Source organism: Lolium perenne, chromosome 1 (assembly GCF_019359855.2).
Source record: "Lolium perenne isolate Kyuss_39 chromosome 1, Kyuss_2.0, whole genome shotgun sequence".
Classification (NCBI taxonomy): Eukaryota; Viridiplantae; Streptophyta; class Magnoliopsida; order Poales; family Poaceae; genus Lolium; species Lolium perenne.
This window is the reverse complement of record NC_067244.2, coordinates 184,652,574-184,674,793: the sequence shown is the minus strand read 5'-3', so window position 1 is coordinate 184,674,793 and position 22,220 is coordinate 184,652,574. Positions and strand designations below refer to the sequence as shown.

General features: G+C 48.5%; 1 protein-coding gene across 1 annotated transcript; it reads left to right on the top strand.

The window, feature by feature from the left end:
- The first annotated feature begins 20,668 nt into the window (after positions 1–20,668).
- Positions 20,669–21,805, top strand: LOC127315495 (uncharacterized). Its single transcript, XM_051345983.2, has one exon. The coding sequence runs from the start codon at positions 20,758–20,760 to the stop codon at positions 21,625–21,627; it is 870 nt and encodes a 289-aa protein (XP_051201943.1). The 5' UTR covers positions 20,669–20,757; the 3' UTR covers positions 21,628–21,805.
- Positions 21,806–22,220: the final 415 nt, after the last annotated feature.

Below are 22,220 nucleotides of genomic sequence, written 5' to 3'. Positions count from 1 at the left end.
TCCCATGCTCCAATGTGTCACAACTACAAATAACGCACTGGAAAGGAATAGTGTGATGTATCATGTATGCAATCGCACACCATTGAAACATAAACAGTTTGTGACATGATAAAGAGCACACACAATTTTAAAAAAATTCAACCGTATGCAATGCACCGCACATGGTTTGGCTGAATGAATCGTGAGCTATGAAGTGAGTGATCACACACGGTTAGTACGCACAAGAATAATCGTGTGTGATTCACTGCATAGAGTTTACCAAAAAAAAATAGTGTGCGATCTTTCAGGTTCCAACCATTTGCATTTGTTTGACCTTCAATAATTTAGGTGCCAGCCTGTCCCAAACCTTGAAGCCCTGTACTGAGGATTTGTATCTTTGTGTTGGCAAGAGTGTAAACTCTCTTTGGTTGCTTTTGACACTCTTCTTATGGGAAGGCGTCAGGAATCACGTGATAAGAAGAGAAATGATTTTAAGCCGCGTCCCCGGTTCCTCGTTTTTCGCCGGATTTGGGCTTTCATCCATCCGGCGAGCCCACGCTAACCCCGCCCCCCCGAGGAGCGCTTGGGGACTCCGGACGAAGCGAAAGCGCGCGAAACGCCGAGAAATCTCTCCCGCGCTTTCGTTTTGTCTTCGCCGCGGAGGTGGCCCCGACCGGTCAGCGACACACGCATTGTCTTCCGCGCGCAGTAAAGGCTGCCGCCGGTCAGTTCGCCGCGGACGCGTCGCATTCCACACGACATTAATCGCCGGCGCCAGCCGCGCCTATATACGCCGCTCCGCTCGCCGCGACAAGCATCCCTGCTCCACTCTCCCTCCACTCTCCCTCCACTATCCCTCCACTCTCCCGATGGCGTTCTACGACGACGACCGCGCAGCCAACAACGGCTTCCCCCGCCGGTCGCTCCACGCGTGGGAGGGGCACCTCCTCCACCAGGCGGGGTACCCCTGCCCGCCGGACACGAGGCCTCCCGGCGGCGGGTGGCGGCTAAGTGTTGGTGGCGTGCCAATCCCGCCGCTGCCCCAGGGCCACGCCCTCGACGTCGCCATCGAGGAGGCGCGGATGGCCATGACGGAGGAAGAACGCGCCGACCCGCGCCACCACCCCGAGAACGACACGCGGTGGAACTCCTTCTTCCTCCGGCGGTGGGAGCGGGAACTGGCATCCTACGACGGCCCGCCACCTCCGCCTCCGCGCAACAACGCCGCGGGTCGCCGGCGTTGGTGGAGCGCGCCGAATAGGACGCTCCATAACGTCCTCGAGCACATCGAGGGCGGCAACTCCCCGGTGCTCACGATGCCCCCTCCATCGAGGGCATCGACCAGCCGCCGCCGAGGAAACAGCTGGCAGCCACGGCGCATGGCTGCCAGCTCGTCGTCTTCCGACACGGCGTCGAGGTCGCTCTCCAGGTCGGCGCCATCCTTGGCGCCGGTGAAAAAGGAGCCGGCTTCCCCGCCGAGCCACCGCACGCGCGGCAGCGGTAGCATCGTCATCCGCGAGCCTTCGACGGCACAAGGACGGCTCCGCCTGAAGCGCGAACATGACACATCTGGCGAGCAGAAGCGCAAGCCGGCGAAGGTGAAGGTGGAGGAGGCCGAAAGCGCCGAGGACGCCGCGATCCTCGAGGCCGTCATCGCGAGGTCCCTCCAGGACCTCGTCCCCGCTGAGAACGCCATGCCGCTCGACCAGGCCTGCGCCTGGTCGAGGGAGCAGTGGGAGAAGGAGGAGGCGGGGCGGCAGGCGAGGCCCCTCTAGGACGTCGCTCGCTACCGCCGGCCTGCGACTCCTCCATCCGGCGCCGCCGTCCCCGTCGTCGACCTCGAAGCCTCCGACGACGACCTGTACAAGCCGTCCCCGCCTCGCACCAGTGGCCGGTGGGGAGACGTCGGCCAAGGCAGCAGCCAGGCGGCTTCGGCGCCGCCGCAGTTCGACGACGACGGCTCCGACGATGATGGCGGCGACTACACGGTGTTCTACCGCCATTTCGGCATGTAGAGCGCCGTGTTTTTATATTTACAGTTGTATTCCCCTAGCCGAATTCGAAATATAGTCGAATTCGGTCTCTATGTATGAACTTCGCCCTCTATATAGTAAATATCATTAAATTTAGTATAAATTCGACCGTTTTATGCCGTAGTTTGTCAAGTTTCAGTTTTTCAAATTTAGATCGCCGTCTTCGCCTGAGATCGCGGCTGGGAAACTACTCCTCCCCACGCCAAATTTACGTCCAATGCGGACGTAAATTTCCCCGGATTTCGGCGTGGGGAGGGCAAACGAGTGGAGATGCTCTTATGGTCGCCCGTTGAAATGTTGTTTTTTTCGAGAATACACCGTGGAAAGTGTATTGATCACATAGAAGAAGGTTTCAGAAGGCCCACACTACTTAGTACATGCTGTCAATAAGGGTGACAGCTCCCAGAGCAAAGCCTAATCTCCATCCCTCCACGAAAAAGGAAAAGGTTCAAAAAAACCGAAAGTCTCCGAGCGGAAAAGCCTAGCTAGACGTCCATTATGGAACTCATCCTTGATCCTACCCCTAATAGCTCGAGCCATTGAACACCACCTCATTCCGGTGCCTTCAGATGCACCAAAAGATCAGAATGACTGCCATCCAAAGGTCCCTCCTAGACCTCGGAGGGCAGGTCAAGGAGGAACACCACTATAAGAGCTCGGTGTCGACAGACGGTAGCCACTCCAACTTACCCCACCGTGCTAAGGCCCAAGCCCAGACCTCACAGGCGACCACACAGCTGAGCAAGAGGTGCTGGATGGACTCAGGTTCCTGGTCGCACAAGGGGCAGGCCGCTGGGTGGGGCAGACCGTGGCGCTGGAGCCTATCCGCCGTCCAGCACCTATTCCTAGAAACAAGCCAAGCAAAGAACTTGCAACTGTAGGGTGCTCGCGACCGTCTGGGAGGCTACCGGCGCCACGGTGGTCCCGGTGAAGAAGGCGCCATAGGCTGACTTTGTGGAGTAATTGCCATTAGCCGTCCACCGCCATCGAAAAGAGTCCTCCCGCTCCGGCGAGAGCATGACATCGGAGATGATGCCGCAAAGAAGAAAGAACTCCGGGACCGTGAAAGCTCCCAAGTTAGGGCCGCTGGAATGTTGTTAATTGTTAAATGCAGCATGGGACTTGCAGACAGAGGGAGCACTACTTGCTTCATTCCTCTACCTGCCTCTTGCCGGAGACTCTGTGCATCGAATGAGAGGCATGAATGAAGCGATGAGGATGGGACCCATACAAATATGGCCGGAGCATCTTCAACTCAGAAGAGCCAGAGACGGAAGTAACACAACACCGTAGAGCGGCGATTGTGCCAATGGCAGTGCAGTCGGCGCCTAAGAGTACATTGTGACGATGGCAGAGCTGCAAAGAGGACCTACTTCCTCCGTCTGTAAATCTACGTTTTCCTTTTTTGGAAGTCAAATATGTTTTAAATTTGACTAATTTTTTACACAAAATCTTTTTTTTTTTTTGAGAAACACAGTACAAAATTAGTACATATTTAACATCAAACTACTATTTTTATGTCATAAATACTGCTACTTTTTTCTAAAAAGTTGTTCAAAATTAATGAAATCTGACTTAAGATATGTCGAACGTACACTTACTTATGGACGCAGAGAGTATACTTTTTTGTATTCTCTGCTGCGAACACATCATCTCCCATTCTCATTGGCGCATTTGGTAGTCTACAAGCCCTTTAGCTCGCATCGGGCCAGGGCAAAAACGGCTCGTTTGGTTGCCTGGAAGGCCTCCGCGTTTGGCTCAACTGGTTCTCAAAGTAGCCCTGGGACAAGCCCGAGAGGAACGCCTAAATCAAGCGTTTGTGGCCGGTTTGTCCCGTTGTTGTCCAATTTTGCATGTGGGCGACGGTTGCACGCGTGGAGAAGTGCGGGATACACCGCGTTTTATGGGCCCTCGCTCCCTACTTCCAGTCACCGGTCTCACTCCCTCTGTCGCTCCACTCGGCTCCCTCACTAAGACATGTGACTGTCCCATCAACCGCCGCCCATGGTCTCCTCGCCTCCCCCGCCTCCTTTGGCCCCAGCACCGATGGATCCCGCTGCCCCGATGGTCACGCGGCAGAACTCTGCGTAGTTGTGCATGGTCTGGAAGTACGAGGCAGGCTGCCGCGATGAGGTGGCGCCGATTCTTCCTGGTGGAGTACCAGTCTTGAATCGGCCGTCTCCCATCGCTTTGAGGCCTGTCAGGATGGGTACGAGGAGCGCGGCTGTGGCCGCACTACAAGCAGACAAGATTCGGCTGTGGCCGCACTACAAGCAGACAAGATTCGATCGGCGGATCTCGCGATGGTGGTTTTTCACCCCTCAACCTATGGTTTGCTTCCACCAGGGCGGCAGCCATGGCGACGGTCGGGTGCAAAAGGCTCCAACTGGGATATGGAGCCTCGGCCTGGGTTCCCCGCTACCCCGATGCACACGCCGATGCCATGGGGCAACCAACGTCCAAGTGCTCCCAATGCCACACCACTGGTCGTGCCGCCCTTCGGCCGACTCCGGGCTCGTCGGCAACCCTCCGCTCCATTAGCGCCCCGACCTCCGACTGCTGTTCCAGCAGCGCCCTTTCCTCCAACCACTGCTCCGGCGCCTCCACCCTCTCCTCCTGGATTTGGGTTGGGACGTCGTGGAGCACATGCTAGCACCGGTTCGCAGCCTCCTCCTCTGACGTGCCCGCTAGCGATCCGTCCCATTGTAAAACTCCAACCCTTCTAAATCAGTTTGTGGATCCGATTGATGTCAATGTAGATCTAACTGACGTCGATGTAGGCCAATTTAGATCTGATTGATGTCAGTGTGCATTGCATGTTAGTCATAAGCATGTCAATGATGAGTAGGATGAATGGCATGCTTGTGCAAATGTGCATCGGCATGGCACTGAGAAGCATGCCAATGATGAGTAGGATGAGCTTGTCATTGGCATGTTGATGTTGAGCTTTTCATTGGCATGCTGATGTTGCGCTTGTCATTGGCAATGTGCATCAACATGCCAATGACAAGCATGACATTGGAGCTCAACAAAGCAACTATAGCGAACTCTTCTCATTTGCTTTGCATTTGCAGAACTGGCTCTTCCTGAAAACCTTCCCGGACGGGCCCATAGAGGAGGCACGCGACAATGCCGTCCAGGTGCAGCTTGGGGACCGGCTTCATGGATGCCTACCGCCAGGTCTACGAGCCAAGGGTCCACATTGCGTGTCCTGCTAACCTGGGGCACGGTCCCAGGGAAAGGCTTCCCGCGTTCTTAGCACAACCCTTACTAGTAATGTAGTGATGTGGCTTGCCCTTTACATTGATGTGGTTATGAGAGGACAGTTGATCAGGTGAATGGTCTGCAACTGCCCGATATGGAGCTTCTCCCATACACATGTATACATAATGGCTAGAACTATCCTAATCGTTAATATTCCAAATACTAGTGGTGGAAACAACACCCCTTGAGAGATCTTTTATATATTACTACACTTCACAACCACATTGGCATGCTCTTGTTCTGATTTAGCAGTTTAGTTACTTTTATTGCTCTAGTAGACTCTACAATTACTTTCACTCTATTTACACTCTTTGTTAGAATCAAGGACAGCTTACATGCATTCTTTGGTGAAGGGTAATGAGGGGCATAAATACCATAGCCGGTAGGCTCTTTGTGGGATCGATAATCTTATTCTAAACTAGCTACATCTACATGTGCACTTGCAGTCATCAATCCCTTAGCACCGGGCCGCCCGTTGAACGTGTGTCTGGCCATGCGTCGAACACCCTGCAAAAAATGGCTCCACGTACACCCTCGTCATTGTTGACAGTTGCCTCCTAACATCCAATTTGACTGAGCCATCGAGTCCTATTAGGGATGTGCACGCGTGCCAAGTGGGAGCCACACGGGTACCGAGTTCTTGGGTTCTCCGGGGAGTTGTCCCCCGGGGCTCCTATCTTACTCCGCTCTCTCTAGGGTATATTTGTGATGCGGGAACATACACGGTGGCCAGCGCCTTGCTAGGGAAGTGGACACCGACCTGGTTCCAACTGTCCTGAAAACTAGAAACATAGAATGCTAGTAACCAAACACCCTGCAATTGTATCCATCTAGTCTAGATTTTCATAGTTTGGCAACCAAACGTTGGGCACAAGAACTGCATCATGCAATGTAAATAACCAAACTTGGTCCTAACAATGTCTCTCGGCATGTGCCAACTTGGACAATTTGCGTTGACCTGGCTAGAGAAGTAATGTAGGCAACCAAAGATGCTCACTATGTATTTCAGAACTCAAAATTTTAGTTGACTGAACCACAAGAGAGTGTTATGGGGTATATTTATTTTTGATACTAAACTACTAAAAATCGGATCCCATGAACTACGATGTCCTTGCTAGCTTAGATCTATTACCTCACTCTATCCACATGCATGTAGAATCGAAGACAAAGTCCAAGTTAGCAAAGCACCATAATTTCCCACGGCGAACATCTCTCGATGTTTGTGTTTCCATAACTATGCCAAGATACGTAGGTAATTAACAAACAGCATTGCATCCATGTGTATTTAAGAAGTCGGAACTTAAGTTGACTGAACTCGAAGAGAGTGTTATGTATTACTAAACCACTAAAGATTATTCCCATGCATCGAGATGGCTTTAGTTAGTTAGGATCTTTCACCTCACATCTCCACATGCATGTAGCTAGTGGAAGACGAAGTCAGAGTTAGTGAGATATCGTACATTTTCTGATCGATATCCCCCGATGTTTGCATCGTTATAAATAATTAAATATACTAAGATATCATAGTATAATTAACAACTACGATGCATTCATGGGTATTTCAAAAGTCAGAGCTTAAGTTGACTTACTGAAACATTGTGTTATGGAGTATAGTTGAATGATAATACTAAACAATCAATTAATTATATGATCTAGTGAATTAAGATGGCTTAGCTACCTAGGGTTTGTCATCTCAAGCAAGCAAAACATCTGTTTTCTTCATATCATTATCTCTCGTTGTTTGTGTTGTCATAACTATCCCAAGATATATATAATTAACAAACTATACCACACTCACTGGTGGAAAAAAGGGCTTTGGTCGCGGTTGGCAACTGCCATTAGTCGCGGTGGCGCAACCGCGACCAAAGCTGCGCGACTAAAGGCCCCCCCCTTTAGTCGCGGTTCCTTACGAACCGCGACTAAAGGCCCGTCCACGTGGGCCGCGAGGCGGCGCCGAGGGCGGAGGACCTTTAGTCGCGGTTCTTCTGGCCAGCCGCGACTAAAGGCCTCCGCAGGGTTTAGGGTTTTAGCCCCCCTCCCCCTAAATCTGGTTTCTTTTTAATTTGTATTATTTTATTTCTTTTGGGTTTTAATTCTGAAGGAGTTTCACATATTTAGGCCAACCGCGACTAAAGGCCTCCGCAGGGTTTAGGGTTTTAGCCCCCCTCCCCCTAAATCTGGTTTCTTTTTAATTTGTATTATTTTATTTCTTTTGGGTTTTAATTTTGAAGGAGTTTCACATATTCTACGGTACTGTATACATACATGCATATGAATGTACAATTTCAAACAAATTTGAAATTAGAACCAAAAAGAATTCAAGAGGAATATACAATATATATTCAATATCGGATCACCATATACAATATATATTCAATATCGGATGACCATATACAATTTTGAACAAGTTAGTTACAAATTCTGGTGCATATAAAGTTCTACGTCATCGTAATAGTGTTCTCCTCTAGGATCGATGACTTCCCTCGCCAACCATCCAGCTAGTTCCTCTTGAAGTGGTCGGAAGCGAGCTTCGGACTAAGCGTCTTCCGGAGGTTATTCCTCGTGATGTTGTTCTCACACGTCTGGTCCCGCTCATTGCAGTATCTCCGGATCCTCTCACAAACATAGTATCCACATAGATTGGTCCCCGGTGGCTGAGTATCCCCAGTCGTCCGCACTGCCATTTTAAAAGATAGCTCTTTTTTGAATTCACCGACCTTGGTATCTACGAACCGTCTCCAAACCCTACGAGGCAAAGAAAATTAAATAAACAAGAGAGTTATTAATTAGTTACTTGATATTAGGAAATGATGAACGAAATAGGCCGATCGATATAGAGCGCAAATGAATGAAAATAATTACTTTTGCAACATTTTTCTCATGTCGCCCCAAAGCGCCGGATCCATATTCAGAGAGTCGTGGACGAGAACTGAGGAGGTCTGAACTTTAATTACCATAAGAATCCGAGTGGAACCTGCGGACACGATACATGCACAGTCATGCATAACTCATCGATTAGCCACATACCATGCATGGAGTAAACAAAAGAGAATGTGCTCAAGACAGAAACACTCACCCAAAATGGTAAGGAAATAGAATATCACTTTTCTGTTGCTGTTTTCTAATAAACCGCCACAGGTCATCCTCCACGTCGGCGGGGTGGTGTTCTAACACATGTGAATTAACGATGTGTGGGTCAATGAACCCAACATCATGGATGTTCCTTATTCGCATTTCCCGCTTCTTCATTCTGCATAATAGCGTACACAACAAGATAGTTAGGACGGTGCGAGGCAATGAACGAGATGGGGTAGAAATTAATAAATCACTTACGTTAACGTAGCAATCGATGATAGATTTGTCGAGTTCGCGCAGAGTGAACATCTGGAACAATTCACTGAGAGGTATTTGTACCCAGTAATGTTTGTAGTGATGCTCATATCTTACTTCCGCATAGATATTGTCTTTGTCGTTTTTATTTTTTATGTAACACTTGTACAAATTTAGAAGACCTAGAATTTGTCGAGGTAGATCCCCTTCTGCGCAGGCTCGACGAGAGGGCCATTCTTCACATATGTAAATACTACGTCCTTCATTGGCGCCTCATCAAGGCCTAGCAGTGCACGAAGAGTGATACCTAACTCGGCCGCTTGTTCTCTGGCACTCGTTACAGTCAATCCATGTGCTGCCGCAGCTGCTACGATATCGGGGGCATCCGGATCGGCGGCTTGCACTATGAGCGGGGCGATCGATTGTTTACTTTGTTCCCCGAGCTGGGCAACTTCTTTCCCCCTTTCTAATTTTGACTCGGCCTCGTCCTTCACGGCTTTCTTCTCCGCCAACTCTTTCCTGTTCTTGAACGCGAGTGCTTGCCTACGAAGTTCACGTAAATAGTCGTCGAGCAGATTCTTCGCGGCTTGGGACGGTGTGTTCAAAAATGACTTAGCCCACTGCTTTTCCTTGTCAGAATATACTGGCTTGGGCTCGCCCTCTATTTTCCTCTTGACGCTCGCCTTCCATTTCTCTAAATCAGCAGCCGCGCCCGCCTCGACTTCCTCGGCACTACTTTCCCAAGGCCTCGTGGGGAGAGGCTTCAGTGATACCTCCGGTACCTTTGTTTTCTTAGGTACGTAAGGGTCCGGGTTAATAACCCAGGACTGCTTCTGCTTCTTCGCCGGAGGTGGATTGGGGGGCGGTACCGGTGTCTGATCACCCGCCGGACGAGGACTGGGGGGCGGCGGCGTGGGCTGACGTGAATGAGGTGTATTAGGTGAAGCACCACCGCCACCGTCACCGCCACCGCCACCGTCACCGCCACCGCCACCGCCACCGTCACCGCCACCGCCACCACCACCACCGTACGGGGTGGACTTGTTGGCGCCTCGCACGGAAACTTGATAAATTTCTTCTGCCATAGAATGAACTGGCGCTTGACATCTCCAAGTCTTTTCACCCCTTCAGGTGTAGCAATGTCAATGTCCAGGTTCTCAAACCCTTGGACTATCTCCTCCACCGTCACACGAGCATAGCCATCTTGAATGGGGTTGTTGTGGTGGAGTGCTCCAGTGGTAAAGCACTGCCGATGGCTACCTTCATGGACATGTTCCCGATAGGATAATACAGATGACATGCTTTCATCTCCTTTATATCGTCCACGGGGTAGCGAGGAGGCTCCGGTGCAGTAATTTCGACCACCAGAGGCTCCGGTGCAGTAATTTCTATCGTCGGTGCACCAGCCGGTGAGGCCTCCGTGGAAGCCACGCTGCTTCTTCTCTGCTGGCTTCCGAGATCCATTGGATGATCTTCAGCATGCTGCGCCCGAGCTGCATCTCTTTCGGCGACTAGTACACTCACGGTTTTCTTCATCACATCCATTTCCGTTACCAACTTCGCCACAACATCTGCATCCCGATCCATCTTTCTCTTACGGCTTCAGAACCGTACGGGTCATCGTTCGGGAACCCTATTTTCCACGGAATGGGCCCCATGCCTCGTATACGTCCTCCGTGTTCAGGATTCCCGAGGGCTTTTGTCAGGGCGTCGTTCTCTCTGTTGAACCTGATCCTCCCCTCTTGAGCCTCCCTCATTGCCTCAATAAGCTTTTGGGTGGGTGTAATTATTTTGCCCTGATAAACACACTCCCCTGTCTCCGGGTTCAGCGATCCCCCATGCCCGTACCACCAGCTTTTGGCCCTTGGGTCCCATCCCTCCGTACCTGGACGGATTCCTCGCGCCCTCAGCTCGTTCTCCATCTTCTCCCACTTAGGCTGCCAAAAGCGATACCCTCCTGGCCCCATTTTATGATTGTACTCCTTCTTGGCCGCATTTTCCTTATTTTTTTTCGATAGTTCAAGGAACTGCTCCGATTTCTTTTGCTTCACAAATTCTGGCCAATCATGTTGCAGTTTCTCATATTGTCCTTTGAAATCCGGAGTCTTGCCCTGGTTGACAAAGTCATGGGCTAGATTTTGCTTGTATTTCCGGAATGCGTTGGCCATCCTAGAAAGAGCGAACTGTTTGACTAGCTTGCGCCTCTTCTTGTTTTCCGCAATCTTGTTACCCTCCTCATCGTATTTGCGGTATTCCGGAGGTAGAACGAAATGTTCCATAAGCTTGTTGAAGCAATCTTTTTTTTCTCTCTTATCGACAAAAGTGAAACCAACACGTGCCTTCTTTGGCTCATTCCACTCCTGGCGGGTGATCGAGACGTTGTCTCTAACAACGGCTCCGCATTGGCTGACAAACTTGGTGGCGTTCTTGCTGGGCTCCAGCGGCCTGCCGGTTTCTTCGTCGACAACATCGATGGTGCATGTTTCTCCTGCTTTCATCGTCTTGGTTGCGCCACGCTTTGACGACGTACTCGATTTTTTCGACGATCCGGCCGAGGGCTAAAATAAGAAAGAGAGTCGCGCGCGTTAGTACACACACATTTATTCAAATCAGTTAGTTGTTGTATCACCAGACGCTCAATATGTATATATATATATATACCTCGGCGCCGGAGGTGGTTGCTACTTCCAATTGAAGATCGTCGTTTATCGACGTTTCTTCGGCATCATCTGCTTGCTGACGGCGCCCTTCATCTTCACACTCAAGGTTCAGATAAGAAGAGATATCATCTTCTTCTTCTCCGGTCGGCACATATGGAATATCGCCTTTTATGATGCCGAACATATGGTCTTCAGCGTCCGGATCATAGTTGTCCAGAATCGGGTCAGCTCTATCGTCCGCCATATGTCAGTCCTGAAAACATGTAGTCAAAACAAATTAATTAAGTGAAGAAGGGGTGGTGGCGGTGGCAAAAGGGCGGTGGCAAAAAGGAGGGGGCCGGCGAGCTGGAAGGGGTTGGGAGAGGGTGTCGCGGAAGAGCGCGAGACGGGGCGGTAGACGACGGCGTCACGGAGAGGGAGGCGTATGCGGAGGGGGCGACGAGGGGCTCGCTCCCCCCTCAGTATACGCGCGCGGTGGCGGTGGTGAAAGGGCGGTGGCGAAAGGGCGGTGGCGGTGCCGAGGACACATAACCCTCGCGCGGTGGTTAAGTTATGTGTCCTCGGCGCCCTAGTGCGTGTGTGTGGCACGCCGTCCTAATGCGTGTGTGTGGCGCGCGCCCCCGGCCGGCCTTCGGGCCTCCGTCTCCCCCCTAGATCTAGTACGTTTTATTAAGTCAAGATTTTAAGTCAAAATTATTAAGTCAAAAAAAGTCAAAATTTTAAGTCTCAAATTACAAGTCTTCTTTTAGTTTTTTAAGTCTCAAAATTTTAACTCTCAATTATTTAGTTAATTTTAAGTCTCAAATTTTAAGTCTAAAATTTTAAGTCTCAAATTTTTAAGTCTCAAATTTTATGTCTTCTTGTAGTTTTTTAAGTCTCAAATTATAAGTCTCAATTTTTAGTTAATTTTAATTTCGAAATTAACAAAAACTAAAACTAAAAAAAAAAGAAAAAAAATTGGCCGGGCCGGCCGGTATGCGCCGCGCGCGCGGCGCCCCTACTGTGGCCGGCGCGCCTCTCTCGGGCCGGCGGCGCGCCTCTCTCGGCGGTGGCGCGCGCGGGCCCGCGCCTCTCTCTCGCGGCGGCGCGCGCGGGGTACGTGCGCGGCGGCGGCTGCGGCGACACGGCGCGCGCGAGCGAAGCGGCGGCGGGCGGTTTGGATCCTTACGGGGGCTACGGCGAGCTGGTGGCGGCGGTCGATGGCGCGCGGTGGCGGCGGTCGATGGTGCGCGGCGGGTGGCGGCGGTCGATGGCGCGCGGCGGCGTCTGCGTCGAGGAGGCGTCGGCGGCGTCGTCGAGGCGCGCGAGAGATCGTCTCGATACACGAACGGGCGGAGGAAGAAGGAACGGCGCGGCCGTTCGCCGCGCGATATTTATAGCGGATGACCTTTAGTCGCGGTTGGGGTCACCAACCGCGACTAAAACTACCCTTTAGTCGCGGTTGGTGACCCCAACCGCGACTAAAGCCTTTTTCGCCCCATTTGAGGTTCCCGCGGAAAATGACCTTTAGTCGCGGTTGGCCTGGCCAACCGCGACTAAAGGCTTTTTTCGAAATTATTTCATTTCAGAAATGTTTAGAATACATATAATATATCAAAAAATTCATAAAAATAAAACTAATTCAATTCAAAATTTTAAAAATACATATAATATATCAAAAAATTCATAAAAATAAAACTAATTCAATTCAAAATTTTAAAAATACATATAATATATCAATAAATTCAGAAAAATAAAACTAATTCAATTCAAAATGTTAAAAATACAAATAATATATCAATAAATTCAGAAAAAAAACTAATTCAAATAAAACTAATTCATTTCAATATGTTAAAAATACAAATAATATATCAAAAAACTAAGAAAAATAAAACTAATTCAATTCAAAATGTTTAAAATACATATAATATATCAAAAAATTCATAAAAATAAAACTAATTCAATTCAAAATCTTAAAAATACAAATAATATATCAAAAAATTCATAAAAATAAAACTAATTCAATTCAAAATCTTAAAATACAAATAATATATCAAAAAATTCAGAAAAATAAAACTAATTCAATTCAAAATTTTAAAACCCCCTCTTCCCGCCTCTTTCCGCCGACCCCCTCTTCCCTCCTCGTCTTCCCGCCATTTCTTCCCTGTCTTCCCGCCTCTTTCTTCCCGCCAATTGTTTCCCGCCAATTTCTTTCGGCCTCTTTCTTCCCGCCAATTTTTTCCCGCCAATTTCTTCCCGCCACTTTCTCCCCGCCTCTTTCTTCCCGCGTCCTGTCTTCCCGCTCCCATTTTTCCCGCCATTTGTCAGTACATATAGGTAGCCCGCCTTGGCCAGCATCACATCTCTACAATCTCTCATCACTCTCTCATGGCTTCCACCGCACCCACTCTAACCTACCAGCAGGTGGAGGAGCTTTGCGCCTCGAACTACCCTTGCCCTCAGGGCTACCGCGTCCCTGCCGGCTGGAGCCTAAGCGCCGGCGGCGTGCCGGTCCCTCCCGTCCCTCAGGGTACTGCGCGCCGGGCGGCCATTACGAACCACTACTACCTCGACCTCACGCCGGAGCAGCGGATGAATCCCCGTTGGCATCCCGATAACCAGCATACTTGGGACGCCTTCTTCATCAATCGGCGTGAGAGGGCGCTCGCCAGGTATGAGGAGGACGGTCTGCCTCCTGGAAACTTCCACGAGGCCGGCCGTCGGCTATGGTGGTACGGCCGGACTCTGCAGAGCGTCATGGACTACATCACGGCCGGCGATATCCCCCGCCTGCGCTACCCTCAGTTTGAGCCACGAGCGCCGCCCGACGACAGCGACGACAGCAGCGACGACGATGCCGGCAACTTAGAAGGCGACGACTACCAGTACAACGGCGGCGGCTATGAAGACTACGAGTATGCATATTATACGCCTAGGCAGGAGTATGACTAAATCACTCCAAATTTCATGTATGCAGGAGTATGACTTAGTCACTCCAAATTTCCTGTATGAAGGAGTATGACTTAGTCACTCCAAATTTCATGTATGCATGCAGGAGTATGACTTAGTCACTCCAAATTTCATGTATCATCAGTGCTATCTCGAGTCAATTGAATCATTCGAAAATGGACACCAAACACATCACGGGTAATATAATTCACATGATTCATTCAACAAAGTTTGGTACAATAAATTATTACACATCATTTCTTCCCTTGTGTCCCTGCTTGCTTACGATTGTGCCGTATCCATGGAGCATCCTCATCATTTAACTTAATGCTTGGGTCGGTGTTCACTTTGAAGGGCGGAATTTCAGCAAACATATTATAATCTTCTGACATGTCTGTCTTGTCCTCCACTCCCACGATGTTTCTTTTCCCTGAAAGAACAATGTGGCGCTTTGGATCATCGCATGATGTACTGATCGTTTTCTTATCTTTCCGTTTCCTCGATTTGCTACTCATGTCCTTCACATAGAAAACCTGAGCGACATCTTTCGCTAGGACGAATGGTTCGTCAAGATAACCAAGATTGTTGAAATCCACCATTGTCATTCCGTATTGCTGGTCCACCTTTACCCCACCTCCTGTTAGCTTGAACCATTTGCACCGGAACAAAGGGACCCTAAAGGAGGGTCCATAGTCAAGTTCCCATATCTCCTCTATGTAACCATAATATGTGACCTTTTGCCCATTCTCGGTTGCTGCATCAAAGCGGACACCACTGTTTTGGTTGGTGCTCTTTTTATCTTGGGCGATCGTGTAAAATGTATTCCCATTTATCTCGTACCCTTGGAAAGTCGTTATAGTCGAAGATGGTGTCTTGGCCAACATGTACAGCTGATCTACAACCTTATTGTCACTCATTAAATGTTTTCTCAACCAACTGCCGAAAGTCTCCATGTGGGCCTTCCTAATCCAGGATTCAGGCTTCCCTGGGTTGTCCGAGCGTAAAATATTCTTGTGTTTTTCAAAGTACGGAGGAACCAAGCTGGAATTGGTCAGTACTGTGTGGTGTGCTTCGATCAGAGAATGGCCGTCCATACATATCATTGATTTCCTTCCGATCGTGCCTTTTCCACTTAGTCTCCCCTCGTGCCGCGATTGAGGAAGACCAATCGGCTTAAGGTCGGGAACAAAGTCAACACAAAACTCAATTACCTCCTCATTTCCATAGCCCTTGGCGATGCTTCCTTCTCGGCCTAGCACGGTTACGAACATATTTCTTTAATACTCCCATGAACCTCTCGAAGGGGAACATATTGTGTAGAAATACAGGACCGAGAATGGAAATCTCATCGACTAGGTGAACCAGGAGGTGCGTCATAATATTGAAGAAGGATGGCGGGAACACCAACTCGAAACCGACAAGACATTGGATCACATCGTTACGAATCGTGGTAGAACTTCTGGATTGATTACCTTCTCGAGAGATTGCATTGAGGAATGCACATAGCTTCACAATGGGCAGTCGAACATTTTCCGGCAGGAGCCCCTCAAAGCAATCGGAAGCAATTGCGTCATAATCACGTGGCGATCGTGAGACTTCAGGTTTTGGAACTTTTTCTCCGCCATGTTTATTATTCCCTTTATATTGGACGAGAATCCTGACGGGACCTTCATACTGCTCGGGCATTCAAAAAAGATGACCTTCTCTTCTTTGGTCAGAGCGTAGCTGGCACGACCTTGAAACCGTTCCGGATGCCGGTCATCGGGGTCTTTCAAACTTTTGCTGGTCTGCCGTGCTTCCTTTGTATCATTTGACTTCCCATACACGCAAAAGAATCTTAGGATGTTCACGCAAATATTCTTCGTAACGTGCATCACGTCGATTGCAGAGCGGACTTCTAGGACTTTCCAATATTCTAGCTCCCGAATATAGATTTCTTCTTCCACATGGCTACGTGCCCGTCAGCTCCCTTCGGAACTGATTGTCCGCCAGGACCCTTTCCAAAGATGACTTTCAAACCCTTGACCATATCAAATACCTCAGCACCAGTGTGTTCCGCAGGCTTCGGCCGGTGATCTGCCTTGCCGTTGTAATGCTTGCCTTTCTTTCTTACTGGATGACCTTTCGGAAGAAATCGACGATGCCCAAGGTACACGTTCTTCTTACAATTTGGCAAATGTACACTTTCAGTCTCATGTAAGCGGTGCGTGCATGCATTGTATCCCTTATTTGACAGTCCCGAAAGGTTACTAAGAGCAGGCCAATCGTTGATGGTTACGAAAAGCAACGCTCGTAGGTCAAATTCCTCTTCTTTGTGCTCATCCCACACACGGACACCAGGTCTGCCCCACAGCTGTAAAAGTTCATCAACTAATGGCCTTAGGTACACATCGATGTCGTTGCCGGGTTGCTTCGGACCTTGGATGAGCACTGGCATCATAATGAACTTCCGCTTCATGCACAACCAAGGAGGAAGGTTGTAGATGCATAGAGTCACGGGCCAGGTACTATGGCTGGAGCTCTGCTCGCCAAAAGGATTCATGCCATCCGTACTTAGACCAAATCTTATGTTCCTTGCGTCAGCTGCAAAATCTTTGAACTCTCTCGTCGATCTTTCTCCATTGCGTTCCATCTGCGGGGTGTCTCAACTCCCCGTCCGACTTACGGTCCTCTTTGTGCCATCGCAACAACTTGGCATGCTCTTTGTTCCTGAACAGACGTTTCAACCGTGGTATTATAGGAGCATACCACATCACCTTGGCGGGAACCCTCTTCCTGGGTTTATGGGCCTCAAAATCGTCACCAGGGTCATCGCCTCTGATCTTCTACCGCATTGCTGTGCATCCTGGGCATTCATTCAAATTCTCGTATTCACCGCGGTAGAGGATGCAGTCGTTGATGCATGCATGTATCTTCATAACCTCTAAACCTAGAGGGCAGACAACCTTCTTTGCTTCGTACGTAGTGGCGGGCAACTCGTTATTCTTTGGAAACATATTCTTCAACATTTTCAGCAAGTTTTCAAATGCCGAGTCAGCTACACCTGCCTGTGCCTTCCATCTCAGCAAATCCAGTGTGCAGCCCAGCTTTTTCAGACCATCATCGCATCCGGGGTACAGCGCCTTCCTGTGATCCTCTAACATGCGATCCAAATTCTCCCTCTCTTTTTCAGTTTCGCAGCGTCTCCGTGCATCAGCAATGGTCCGACCAAGATCATCAACGGGATCATCACGTGCCTCTTCTTCACCTTCCCCTTCACCTTCCCCTTCACCTTCAGCATCCTCCATGAAAGTATCACCGAAATGAGCAAGATAGCTTTCATCGATGAAATCATCCCCTTCTTCATCTTCTTCCATTATAACCCCTCTTTCTCCATGCTTGGTCCAACAATTATAGCTTGGCATGAAACCGTGCCGAAGCAGGTGCATGTGAACATCTCTTGAGGAAGAGTAACCCTTCTGATTCTTACATTTAACACATGGACAGATAACAAAACCCTCCTGCTTGTTCGCATTAGCCACTACGAGGAAATCTTTCAAACCCGCACTGAACTCGCCGGAGAGTCGGTTACCGTACATCCATTGTCGATTCATCTGCATTATTATAATATAAAATATATAATTAACCATCATGCATTTGTTAAACTAACTAGCTACAAACAATATAAATTAAACAATGAACTACACACACATGCACATTTTATCAACGACACATCAAAGGTTCAAGTTGCTAACCGCGATCGAGGAGGAAAAAATAAATGAGAAAGCTCAAGTGTGGCTCCAACACTTCATATCATGTTTGTTTCATGCTCTTGGGGCATTTCATCAAACACCTTATGTGCATAAGAGGAACCAAAAGCAAACCTAACACCCACTTGTGAGCTTGTGAAGAGAATGGCACCAAATGGCTAAGTGTTGGCTGCTGGATGGGTATATATAGGGGAGGGGCTTTAGTCCCGGTTGGCCTGGCCAACCGCGACTAAAGGCCTTCGGGCACCTTTAGTCGCGGTTGGCCTGGCCAACCGCGACTAAAGACCCCCCACGTGCACCGGCTGGCCACCGAGCGCCCTGGGCCCAGGCCTTTGGTCGCGGTTCTCCTCCCGAACCGCGACTAAAGGTACCATTTGTCGCGGATCCTGCAGCATCGCGACTTATGGGGCTCACCCGAAGCCTGTTTTTCCACCAGTGACTTGTCTGTATTTTACAAGTAAATATTTAAGTTTATTGAACTAGAAACAATGTTATGGAGTATATTTTAATGTCGATACTAAATCATTAAAGTTTGAATCCCGTGAATAACAATGGCTTAGCTAGTAGCTAGGATTTCGCCTCCACATGCATGCAACCAATCCAGGACGTGGTAGGTGCTTGCTAAACACCGTACTTTCTCTAGATCGATATCCTAAGATATTTGCGTTACCATAAATATCTCAAGATAATGTAGGATAGTTAACGAACTATAGTGTGCTCATGTGCGTTTCACAAGTCGGAACTTAAATTGACCAAACCGGGAGAGAGCTATGGAGTACACTTTAACGTTGGTACTAGATCATTAAAGATCAGATCGTCTTAGGTAAGATGGCTTATCTAGTACTAGTTAGGATCTGTCACCTCACGTGTCGACATGCACACAACCAATTGAGTGAGCTAGCAAAATATTTTACCTTCCCACGATCAATATTCGCTATGTTTGTTTCCCTATAACTATCCCAGAAACCTAGCTTACCACGCATAACAGAATATACTATCCGGTTTCCACTTGCTTGCCAACGAGGTGCTAGTACGGTGTGAAAAAATGTAAAAATATATAAAGACGATCACCTCCTGGCTTCAAAATCTCGACCTCGCTCTGAACAATTGTTGGATTCCGGCACTTCGCTTACGGATTAGAACTCGCACGTACATAAAAACTTGTAGCCGCCTTTTGATTTTCTTAGCCTCTCACGGCTCGACGCAAATCTTTGATGGAGACCAAAGTGACCTTGAGTGTATATACACACAGACAAAGAAACCTAGACCAACAAATTATTACCAGTCCTAATAGGACACCAATGAGACTTACCAAATAAGCTGACCGACTAGTACTAGGAAAAGTGTTTTTGGCTCCCAAGCTCTAGTGCTCTCGTCATTTAAAAAATTAAAGGATATTTTAATAAATAACTAAATAATTAGAAAATAATTTTGGGGACTGTCAATGATACATCTCACAGTCATGGAAAATCTCAACCCTAAATCCATTTTATTTTGTGCTAGACAAAAATAACAAAATCTGATATGTTTTGAGAGATTTGTAAATTACTACTCAGATCTACACTTTTATTATTTTTGTGTAGATCAGAATATAAAGTATTCGAAGTTGATATTTTAGAAGTTTGTGGCATACAACATTGACTATATACAGATTTATTTTCAGAATTTTTTGAAGCTTAAAAATATAATTTTTTATTTTTTTTAAAGAAACAGGATAGTGGTGCCATGTGCACCAAATCTCTATCCCTAGTACTACTACTTACCAAAGCTAACTCAAGTACTACAGGTCAACAAAAAAGAAAACGCACGTCCTACTACTACCACTTGGACTCGAGCTAGTACTAGCTCGTTGGCACTAACTAGGAAACTTACTAACCATCTTAGTACTAAGTCAATTTAACACTTTATAGGTAAGATTATTGCTAACAGAGGCGTGTTGGGTAGTGGATAGTTCGCGGGCGGAGGCGGCTACGGTGGTGGAGGAGTATGCGGCGCTCAGATCGGATGGTTTGTAATATCCGTAAACTTGACAACACTTTGGTACAAACGAAATTCCAGCGGTGCCCTAGCTGGCTGCATGCAAAGTCAACACTTTGCTTCGTCGTTTATCATACTACACGAGCAGCGGTAAACCGCGTCTAACTGCACCGACGAAACACAGTTGATCGTTGCGCATCCTTTACGAGTCTAAATGCAAGGAATACACCTAGATCGATCTATGGGATCCAGACTTCATGTGCATGCATGAGCCAGCAGTGTGATATCGATCACTAGGTCACACGGAGGAGTACATGAGGCACATTCTTTCATGTGGAAAGACGTGCAATGAATCATCCTACTTCTCAAGGAAAAATACACACCGGCTCCAAAATATTTGTCGCACGTTCAACAAATTTATATGTATTTTAGCTTATAAGTTCAGTAAATTTGCGATAAGTATTTATGACAAGAGGGAATACAATATCTCTCTCTGAGGAGATTTAATCTCTAGCTGATTAGCTAGGCTTTGATACAAGCCAAGCACACGCTTACTTCAGACCCTTCAACAGCTGACCACTTGTGGTTAGTTGACTGTTGACTGAATTAAGATATGGAGAGATCTGTTCAAGCATTTAATGCTACCCAGTTGAGGTGCAAGTCAACTGACTGCATGCTACCCTTATTACTTATCGAATCACCAACTGAATTCAAGACCCAAAGCGTGAGTTCTGCATGCAAATATCGCCATATGCAGCTTTCACCGCTATATAAGCCCACAAAACCCTCAGCATCCAACTCATCTCACGCTCCACCAAGCTCACAAAGTCACACACAATGGCTACTAAGCTTGCAGCTCTTGGCTTTGTTGTCCTCCTGAGCATTGGGTTCACCAATGCTTCGAGGATGCTCGCTAGCTCATCTAGTGCATCAGGAGGAGGAGGTGGGGGAGGCGGCGGAGGTGGTAGTGATGGTGGGAGTGGTTGGGGCTCAGGAGGTGGAAAAGGTGGTGCATCGGGATATGGTGGAACTTTTACATATGGGGGTAGCCAGAATAACTATGCCCAGGCAGCTGGTGGAGGAGGAGGAGAAGGCGCCGGTGGTGGTTCAAAGGGTGGAGCCGGATCTGGTTCCGGGTCTGGCTATGGTTCCGGCACTGGTGCGAGTGGTTCGGCATCAGCCCCTACCGGGAATGGGTATGCCAATGCTAATGGTAATGGTGGGGGTGAAGGCCAAGGTGCTGGTGCCGATGGAACTAGCGGAAAAGGGTCGGGGGAGGGCGGCGGTCAAGGAAGTGGTGAGAGTGGTGTAGCGCTAGCACCGGCTCCTGGTGCTACTGGTGTCAGCTACTCTGATGCGGGCGGCAGTGGTACCGGTGGTGGCGGCGGAGACAATGGAAATGGAGGTGGCAAAGGAGCTGGAGCTGGGCAGGCCTCCAGCGACGAAACTTCTGGAGGCAGCGCCAGTGGACAGGGTAGTGGCGACGGTGGTGGCATTGTTAAGGGTGTCGCTCAAGGTCCAAGCGTCGGTGTTGGGAGCGGTTCTGGCTCCGGAGGTGGACAGACCGGTAGCTCTGGTACTTCTGGTTCAGGCTATGCCACCGGAGAAGGAGTTGGCGGTGGTGGTGGCGCGGGTAGTAGTGATAATGGCGGGACAGGCAGCGGTGGAGGGACCGGGTCTGGATCAGGCAGCGGGGGATACCATTAAACTTTGGGATTCAGACAAACTAGAACAGGAGTCCAACATGCGTTTTAATCTCTTCATTTTACTATTTCTTGTCACTTAAGTTTCTCTCCTTTTTATGTTTTTATTAGGCTCATAATAAAGGGCTCCATGTATGATTCTAGTGGAAGTTAAGCAGTAAAGAGAAATGTACCTATTTCCACCTTGCTCCCTCCCATGCTCCAATGTGTCACTACTACACAAATAACACGCTGGAAAGGAATAGTATGATGTATGCAATCTCACACCATTGGAGACATAAACAGTTTGTGACGTGATAGAGATCACACACAGTTTTAAAATTTTGGTTCACTGCATAGAGTTTATCAAAAAGAAAATAGCGTGCAATCTTTCAGTTTCCAACCATTTGCATTTGTTTGACCTTCAATAATTGAGGTGCCGATCTGTCCCAAACCTTGAAGCCCCGTACTCATGATTTGTATCTTTGTGTTGGCAAGAGTGTAAATTCTCTTTCATTTCTTTCGACACTCTTTGTATAGGAAGGCGTTAGGAATCAGGTGATAACAAGAGAAATGCTTTTATGCTCTGTTAATTGTCAAATGCGGCATGGGACTTGC

What these genes read in the sequence shown, in the direction of transcription:
- LOC127315495 (XM_051345983.2), top strand. Translation starts at nt 20,758, where the DNA reads ATGGCTACTAAGCTTGCAGCTCTTGGCTTTGTTGTCCTCCTGAGCATT.